The sequence below is a fragment of the Guyanagaster necrorhizus genome, assembly GCF_019112545.1.
Source record: "Guyanagaster necrorhizus MCA 3950 unplaced genomic scaffold BT62scaffold_58, whole genome shotgun sequence".
In the NCBI taxonomy this organism is placed as follows: Eukaryota; Fungi; Basidiomycota; class Agaricomycetes; order Agaricales; family Physalacriaceae; genus Guyanagaster; species Guyanagaster necrorhizus.
Genome location: NW_025064937.1, coordinates 142,114 through 151,627, shown reverse-complemented (window position 1 = coordinate 151,627; position 9,514 = coordinate 142,114). Strand labels below are relative to the sequence as shown.

At 43.9% G+C, this 9,514-nt stretch overlaps 3 protein-coding genes across 3 annotated transcripts; 2 read left to right on the top strand and 1 right to left on the bottom strand.

Annotated features, from left to right (window-relative positions):
* The first annotated feature begins 2,166 nt into the window (after nt 1-2,166).
* Nucleotides 2,167-3,189, top strand: BT62DRAFT_938531 (uncharacterized protein). Its single transcript, XM_043187560.1, has 4 exons — nt 2,167-2,320; nt 2,373-2,521; nt 2,576-2,730; nt 2,782-3,189. The coding sequence occupies exons 1-4, from the start codon at nt 2,195-2,197 to the stop codon at nt 2,829-2,831; spliced, it is 480 nt and encodes a 159-aa protein (XP_043033445.1). The 5' UTR covers nt 2,167-2,194; the 3' UTR covers nt 2,832-3,189.
* An 858-nt stretch (nt 3,190-4,047) lies between these two features.
* Nucleotides 4,048-5,545, top strand: BT62DRAFT_1013285 (uncharacterized protein; the record flags this gene model as incomplete). Its single annotated transcript, XM_043178036.1, has 4 exons — nt 4,048-4,316; nt 4,371-4,394; nt 4,446-4,687; nt 4,833-5,545. 4 exons carry the CDS (start codon nt 4,048-4,050, stop codon nt 5,543-5,545), a joined length of 1,248 nt encoding a protein of 415 aa, XP_043033444.1.
* Nucleotides 5,546-5,903: 358 nt separating this feature from the next.
* BT62DRAFT_1013284 (uncharacterized protein) lies at nt 5,904-7,761 on the bottom strand (the record flags this gene model as incomplete). Its single annotated transcript, XM_043178035.1, has 5 exons — nt 5,904-6,590; nt 6,656-6,746; nt 6,811-6,968; nt 7,024-7,116; nt 7,645-7,761. The coding sequence occupies 5 exons, from the start codon at nt 7,759-7,761 to the stop codon at nt 5,904-5,906; spliced, it is 1,146 nt and encodes a 381-aa protein (XP_043033443.1).
* Between the last annotated feature and the right edge of the window lie 1,753 nt (nt 7,762-9,514).

The following is a 9,514-nucleotide window of genomic DNA, read 5'->3' as shown; positions in this document are numbered from 1 at the left end:
AGTAAGCTGTTCTTTCTTCTTTCATAGGCTGTGAATCTAATATCTGTACTGTAGCTTTTAGTGTTTATTGCACAAATTCTAATTTGATTTTCAACTAACATTCAACTGTAACTGAGCTGCTTCTGCTATAATATCTGGGCTTGGACTGGTATGTGACATCTAGTTTATCAGTTAATTATCAGTTTGGCCACATGTCCACTCTCATGCAGAGGTCTATAGATCTCTTTGATACATATTTCTTCTTCTCATTCTTTGTGTGCATACTGATGCTGTGTTTACTGGTATCCTTAGTGTGCTTATTGAAATTCTTGGGAATCACAGTGTATGTCACCAGTTCTGATATGATGTTGATCATGGCTGTCTTTGTTGGAGCAGAGATGATGATGCAGCTGTGAGTGTTTGCAGTCTATTTAAGATTCATGTGAACTAGAGTGGGATGTGAGCTGAGAATCATGTTTAGACGAAGTTGTTGATTTTACTAGTTCATGTGGTTTGATGTGTTAAAGTGAGCTATAATTCCAATGGTTTTATCTATAGAGATTTAATTAAAAGTAGCATCATTATCTATAGTGGATTATTGAGAACACTGACAAGTATCTCATGCAAGATGATCTTAAAAAGATATATATGTTAGACTCAAGCTTCATGTGATTGTAAACACATGATAAACTGACATCACTTCACACTCCAAGTGGAACATCAGAGTTCACTGATGTGAATATTGATCATTGTGATACAAGGCCTTAGGGTTGGCTTGAGAATAGAATGGTGTGAAGATAAACTTTAACTCGAAGCTGGAGATTACCAGTGAGAGTGAGCCTCCTTATATACTACAGATTGTGTGTGCTATAATTAATGCTACTTATTATGTGTCCTTGAGTTATTGTGCTCATTGTCCTTGAGTGTCATGATGCCCTTCAATAATACATTTGTGCATCATTGGGCAATCATGTTGTGTTGAAAGACAATGACCAACTAGGCTTGTTGTGATGACAAAGCCAGTCTCATGGTCTCAAGCACCTGTGTTAAGCACCCTGACTAAGCATAAATAGGGGTTAATTCATAAGAAAAGAAAAAGAAAAGGTGAAAAATTGTAACAATATATCACATGGTATCAGGTTCAAGAAAGGCATTGTCAAAGACTGTCTGGATAAAGCAAGTCAGTCAGAAACCTGTTTATTCTCTGATGCTTTCCAATCCTTCATTTCATAGAATTGGTCCTAGCACTATCAAGTGACAGAGAATACAGATGCTCTTCTTAAGACATATTTGTCATTGTATTTGGCTCTGTCCCATCAAGCATCCCTCAGGCCTCACATTGAAAAGTGTTGCATTCATGAACTCTGCTCTGCAGCAGCAAATTTTCTATAACCTTTATGCCTCTTCTTTGTTCTTACTGGAGATGAAACTTAAGTGAATATTCAAGACACCAACATCCTGTAATAATACTGAACTCTATAATTGCCTCTCAGATCACCAAGAATACAAGAAAGTTTTATGTCTCTGGCAGCATTCAAATCTCAGTCAGCTTTTCTCATACTTGTTATTACCCATAAAGAATACCTTATGTTAAGCTCGTTCTCCAATTCTCATGGTGGGACTAGCTGATTGCATGCGCTGAGGAGGCTAGGGGATGCATCTTAGCCAGATATCAATATACCTAACCAGAAGAAGGCAGCCCTTTTCCCGTTTCTCTGATCTTTCGGTTACTGATCTTTATTTCAAGAACAAGCCTTTCAAACCCTCTTTGCGGAACTCCGAACCGATCTTTTCCCGCCAAGTCAGTGCACTATCTCTTTATTGTCACCAATTCTGGGGCATGTCTCGGTATTCTACACAAGCAGTGAGTACTGCTCTTGGTATATATAACACATACATTATTTAACTCCCTTCAAGCTTCGAATAGTTCCATCTATCATGTACCTTCATCGTCATCCGGTGTCCAGTACGAAGAAATTTTGATCACGTCTGCATTTTTCAGGCTGTTCTTAATGCCTCGGTTCATACATTCCTTCCTTTATGATTCACCAATCCGTCCGGCGTCAGTTGAATTGGCTATGATCATCCCCATGAATGAACTCGTGACATACGGTTCCTACAACGAGGCACCATGGGACTTCTATCAAAGGTCCTTGGGCACGACCCTCGATCACTGACATGCGCTGGGAAATATTCTTCCTTCCTTCCCACCATCATGGCGAAGAAATCCAGAAAAAAGGAAAATTCGATCACTCGTCCGACCTTGGTCGCGTTGAAGGGCATACAAGCGTATATCAAGAGCGTCGCAGGTTTGGCTTCGACTGTGCTGGAGATCATCGACGTGCGTTCTCGCTGACCTGATTTAGACCGATAAGCTAATTAACGGGATATAGACAGCCTCTACGAATAGAAAGGATATCGATGAATTCGTCGAGCGCATCTGGAATACGATCACCACGTTAAAAACCGTTGCAGATCGGTACTCTAGAGCAGGTAACGGGGACGTGTCTGACGTTCAAGGAGTGTGCGACGATTTTCAGCAGTACGTGTCCATGCAGTTTCCATGCTCGTCGACATCTCGTAACAAGCAGATCAGGTGCCTCGAGGAGATCCTCAGCGAGATGCGTGAAATACAGAAGGGGAGCGCTGATAAGAGCAGGATAATGCAGTATCTGATGATCACAGACGTGCGCGATAAGATCGACAGTTTTGTACAGCGGGCCGGTAACCTACAGAGAGACTTCGATATATGTAATTCTTCGACTCGAACTGACTGTCCCATTGCTTATACACGTTCTTTAGACCGGGACAGTCGTCGAAACACGTGCCATTGCGTTGTCGATTCGTCATGACATGAACTCCGGCTTTGGCGCTATAAAATCCTCGCTCGATCGTCTACATATAGCAACCAAAGATGGACGTATGAGCCTCGAGCAGCGTCTATATGCTGTCCTTCGGGACGATCTACATCCTGTTATATCTAGCAACCATGACGAACTGCTTACGGCAATCGAGGCCAGTAAAGGCATTTACAAAGGCGTGGTACATACAATGCGCCAATTTCCCTATCCTGATCTAAGAGACGTCTAGATTCGAGAAATTATAATGGGAGAAATTAATCTTGGACACCGGACATCTTCTTGCATAAAAAATTCCGATCTATTCTACAGACCTGATTTTGTTGAACACAAATGCATTGTCAACGGAGACACCAAATTAATTCGTATTTACCGAGGCTATCCGGAATTCGAAGAGAATGATCTGAAGGTTAGTAGATATTTGGCACTTCATCGCTTCTAGCTGTCATATGAGATATGACTGGCAACTGCGCAGGTTCTTTACAGAGATTTGGAGCGATTGCTTTATGTCCAGTCAGTTTAGTATATAATGTACTATTTCATGCTCATTCATGAAACATAGCCATGAAAATGTTTCTCAATTGTTTGGGGTCTGTCACACTGCACAATTTCCTGCACTGATCTACCACGACCGTTCGTAATCAAGATCCATTATTATATCTCACATAGCACTGACATCCTGTGATGGGGAAATCACACAGTCGGACTGTTCATGATTATAGGATATCATTGGATATCTTACAACACATCGCGTTTAGAGCGCAGCTTGTAAGTCCCAGAAATATAATATTTAGCTGCATTCCTTACGAGCTTTTTGAATCCCTTAGATGAAAGACATGCGGGTTAGTGTGTATTTAAGTCATCCTATTGTCACTTATTCTTGCAGTCTGCCTACTATCACGTTAAATCAGTGACTAGCGTCTTGATCCCATATGTCAGTAGGCACATGGTACTCACGTGTCCGCAGAACTTTAGACCAAACGCAGTGCATGTTGACAATAATGGACGGATACTACTTGATCTATTCTTAGATGATCGATTTGCTCCTCTGTACCATTGGACGAGGCTTGCCTGCGAACTTCTGGACTGAGAACCCCCCGTATTTGTGCCTAAATACATAAGGCCTCCGCCATGAGGTTATGATGACTCTCATTACTGCGCTCATGAACAATATGATCTTTTGCGCTGTTGCATTCCAATTGATGATATCATGGACGAAAAAGGGATGGAAAATCTTGCAGCCAAGGCCCAGGAGTTGACGACTCCTGGGCGTTGTTTGAGTAAAGATGATGTCCTCAGCATTTACGACATTCTTAGTTGCACGACCGTAGGAACCGTATTGACGATGAAAGAAAGATTCAGCCTCGGTTCGGTCATTGGAATTCAACGGCATAGCCCTAATCCCCAATACATGCCGCGAAGGTTTTCGCAACTTCAATTCCTCGCTTCAATTCCTTTACGTCGACGTTCTTTGACAGAGTGACATATCACGATTCATGATCATGGGTTTCTTCCTGTCAATTCAGAGTGCAGACATCTAAAGCTGCCCAATGACGGGTATGTCAATGGGTGAAACTTAATGATTTTCAACTTACTTATGTCCTGCAGACTTGTATTTTCGTGTTCAATCGCAAAAATTCATCAGCATTTACTAATCAGACCAATTTATTCAACTTCCTCTCCATGCGGCGATGAGTCAGACACGAAGATATGCGATTTCGCTCCAATAGACCACTGCGTATCAGCGGAGATGAACGCCTCGTTCGCTCAGGCTGTTCAAATTCCAAGGGCTCATCGTCATACTGGTATGGACCATATCGGAGTCGACTGGTATTCTGCGCTTTTATTTGGTGAGTCTTCGATCTCGCTCAATAATAATAAAGATGGTCTGACACAGTTCCATTGAAGATGTTCGCTTTGCGCTATAAATTGATCAGTCACACAACAACGAGAAAGATGTTAATCTCTCAAAGATGTATGACCGATATATTCAAGAAGTCCATCCAGATTCTTCCTCTTCCCAATTACGTCTTCATATCAGCTCCGGAAACATTTATCTGGCTGTCAGACCCCCGCATGAGATTTCAACCCCAGGGCTTGAAGGCCAGGCCTGCAAGCCAGAGTTTGTGTGGTCGCTGACACCAGACTTTGGGGAGATAATATCGACGGAAAATACAAAGAATATATTCAAGATTAGGATACGTGAAACGGCTGTGTATGGTGCGTGTGTCCTGGAGAGGCGAGACTATGGATTTCTTCGCACTATACATGAAGCTTGTGGATTCAAAAACAAGCATGATGGAAAGGATATATCCTGCTTCTTCGATTTTCCTCAAATGACGATGTACCCGTGCCAGCCATATATAGGATACCGACTCCAAGGATGGCCTGCCTGTGACGCATGTTGGGGCGTGCATATCCCATTAGTTGATAACTTTGGTATTGATTGGGCGACAACACCACCATCTCCCTTATCCTCACGACTTCCTTCTTCGTGTTCCAATCATTCTATGTCAGTCCAATGTACCTCATCTATCTCTGAACTGTCAACTCGTCCATGGTGGAGTATTTCCAGACTTAATGTATTCATGGCGATTTTAGGATTACTGACCATATTCGTCGTCTCAAGAGACGGCATTTTAGGTCATGACGAAGCACATTTTACTATCAGATACGGAGGGGATGATGGAGAAAGTAATCCTCTTTAATCGTATGACATGTCTTAGGTAATTGTAACTTCGCGAAATTGTACTTGGATCCGAAGCTATCATGTCATTGGTATGCTACATTATAAGATTTATTATGCCAGTAACATCTTTAGCTAAGACACGATGAGCAAGATAAGTTATTTGACCTGACATTAGTCGGTTTCAACAGACTTATACTACCCCAATCGACGGCACCATCAAATATCTGCCTCATAATACCTCGAGTAAATCGCATATATTGTGTCGCTACCATATAGTCATTGGCGGAAAATAAGGTTTGGACGCAAGACATACCTGTGGCCCTCTCAGGATCCTCCAGCAAATTCTGACTGTGAAATATGCAAAAGCTGGTATTATCTCATGGTGATAGATTACTGCGCCTAGCGTGTAGCTGACATTCCAGCTGAAGTAGCCCTCCAAATATATGAGCCTGAGATTCCATCCAGAATTGTTCCGGAAGAGGTAAGTTTCCTTCCCGCGAGACACGAGAGACATAGCCACCGATAGCGAGAGCGGGAATTTCTGAGTACCTCATTATGTCGAAGCAACGATGAAGAGCCCCATGATAAAAGGCAAAGAGAAGGAATACGGAAAGGTTGAAGGCAGTTTGTGCATCTCCACATCTGTCAAGGCTGGAAGCAAGCCACTCGGGAAGGCGGATCATTATTGTTCGATCTTCTCGGAGCACAGAGATGGACAATTGCTCAGTGATGGACTGATTTCCGGCGCGGTAGGTGCATATGTCGATGGAGGCAACTGCGGCGTGGAGGAGCAAGAGAATGATTTCGTTACTGGTGTCTCTTGGGAATATTACGGCGATAGGTTCCTGCCAAGTAGCATCCGTGCGATCCAACAGTTTTTGACGAAAATAGTCCCAGCATCGTCGAAGGTGATTGTAGGAACAAACATTGTGCTTTCCCTTGCCGTCTAAAGCAACCATCACAATCAGGCTCGCCCATAATATACCAGCCACACGAAGAAGCGACGCCGACGTACGAACACTGTCATAGACATGAAATGTGTTCGTAGCCATCGTAGACGCCTTCTGTCAGTGTATATTGAAACTGGCTGAGTCCTGAGGAATACATGGTTATGAACTGAGTTTTATACGCGGAGATGGATTATGGTATCGCCTAATTCAGCCTTCAGTACAGGTAAACTTTGCCACAGACCGTTGAAAGCATGAGCAAGCGAGAATAGCCTAGAAGCATTTAGTTATGCATTGCCTCAAATGTGACATGATGAAAGGATCTGCGACTCGTTACACGAATTGGCGATCGAATACGAGAGAAACTGCTTGAAGAAGTGTCCAAGCGGCTTGAAGTGAATCCTGACGGCGAGTAGACATGTTTAAGCTTTCCGGTAGTATCCGTAGACCCGGAGGATGAAAATATCGAAATATATGCTCGGATTTGAGAGAAAACTAACTGGTCGCTGTGGCGGCAGAGACAAGAAAAGACGGGTACATGTCAGACTACCGCGGCTACCCACGTTTGCCCTTGGAAAAGGTCCGGCTTGATCACGCTCTTTCGAAGACATTGCTGAATGTTCATCCGAGTCGGCTTTGCTCGCTACCGATACGAGATTTCCTGACTGTATATACCTTGGCACTTGTCGTTGGTGGTCTGTGGTCGGGAAACAATGTTTCGAGTGAGCGCAAAAAGAAACAAGGAGGAGAGTCAGGGGACGAGATCTGTATTTTCTTGCGAATATATTTCTAACTATGGCGCTTGTTGGCCCATGTCCTTGACAATCGCTCGTTCATAAGAGTCAGATGCCCAAGCTTAGATCAAAGGTCCTTTCTGAAAAATGATAAGACGGAGATAGGATTGTGATGCAGGAAGAACCTAGAACGTCTTCCTGCAGCCATAGGATGCCTTTAGGAGCCAGAAATCACAAGCTTTCCCTGCTATTGGTACACGTTAGCCAAACGAGGACCTTTGATCACTGCTACTATCAGAGCTGTACTCCCGTTTGGTGGGAACGGATAATATGGCAGTTCGCGTCATGCCCAAGATGGTTGGTTACGATGGAAAAATATGGATTCAGCATGAACGTGACGTTAAATGGAATCTGGTACTCCTTTTAGAGCGGCCTACGGAGTACGTATATGAGGGGCCTTGTAGAGCGCTTTCATCCCCCACCCTTTCGTGTCTTTCGTGCAGCTCTACAGGGACGTAGTCTTCGGACAGTGTGTCCCTCGACCATGAGAGCATGACAGAGCCGACCTTCTCAACTGCTGTGGAGATACGCCGTCCGATTCCTTAATCTGATCACGCTTTCGAGGTCTCGTAACAGTGTTCGTGGCCATGAAAAGGTATCCTTGTTGGTGAGCTCTCGACTAGCACACCGCACATTCTACCTGGTACAATTTTTGTCACAGACAGGATCTTAAAGGTCGGAATGCATACCACAGTCGCGCAAGCCATGCTGAACAGTATTTCCAGGGCAATCGGTAATTGCCTTACCAGATTCACCGATATGCAATTACCGCTCGAGCGCTCCACATGAATCCATGGTACGTGTGCAGTGAAAGGCGCGATAGTCATTCTATACTGATTGAAGGCAGGAATAAGGAAAAACCGGCATCCGGTCCGAGCCAGTGATAATTTCGGACCACGACATCGAACTTATTGTTCGCAGTGGTCATGTTCTCTATGACTCTACCTTCTGCTTTTACAATACGCCAGGTCAGTCGCAACAATTTTTCTTCAACAGTCCTAGTCAGAGCTCAGAAACACGAAATTCCGCCGTCCCGTCAGAGTTGTAGAAGACATTCTGGGTATTTATTTATCTTACCACAGGTTGCACTATGCTGACCACGGTTATTCTAGGATATATCAATGTTGCCAATACCGTTTTTCTCACTGAGATGAAACCCAGGCCGTATCATACTGTTCTTTTTCTTCCACGGGGAACTGGCCCATGTGTGGCACCTTGACAGTGGCACAAGTAAACCTATTCTTTTCGTCTCCATTCATTATTTACTGATCTTCAGATCGACTCTTGCATTCCTTGCTCAAGAATAACAGTTAATTCTCTGGGACCGTGGTTCGCTGGGCAAATGGATGACGATATAGTACAAAGCTGCGCTACCAACGATGGGAAGCTGCAATATCCCTGAATCCTGCCCTAAAGTTCACGCGACCCTGATGCGTCTCCTTTTTCCATTTAATATTTTCTGCTCCTAAAGGTTACCCGTCGTGCTTTTGCTCTCGTCATACCAACATCTTTTCCACGGAAGACTCTTATTTTAATGTAAGTCTCTCTTCCTTGCCTCGATCGGAAAGCAAAGAGAGATAGGTCATCACAGGGGCGAAGTCTTTCTAGGGTCAAACATTAGGTTGGCTGGCGATGTATCAAGATGTGCTCAGGACTCAAATCTTGTTTGATCAGATGTCTGCTTCTCTTTTAATCTTGTGAAGTCCCAGCTCACCCCTTTATTGGATCGACGAGATTCATAGCCACGTGTCTTCTCCGCACAATCCAAGTCTCATCATCGTCGAAGCTGCATTCAATAGAAACATGGACCCGACCGATTCCGCCTCCCTGTCGATGCCTCTCTCTGAAGAAGTTGTTGCTCTGGTCGTGTTAGATAACTTCTTTTTTGCGTTAGGTATCTGCTGCCTAATCTGCGACGTTGGTTTCGCTACTCAACGATCAATTTTGATAAAGGGAAAGCGATTCGGTTCGCGTGTTCTGGGAGACGTTTCTTTCTCTTTTGGCCTGCTCATTGGCTTTCGGCTTATGTTGCAGGTCGGCATGGCTCTCTGCTGCTTGACGCAGTCCTGAAGTTGGTAAGAGGTTTGGTAGTTGGCAATAGGTAGCTCCAAACAGGTAAGTGCACTGAGCGACCATGTTTAATTCGTTTATCGCCTATGTATACACAAGACGATTTCACTTAGCCCCGATAGGCTCAGACAAGAGTACCAAAATACCACGCTGGACCTCTGCTGAGATTTGACTCGA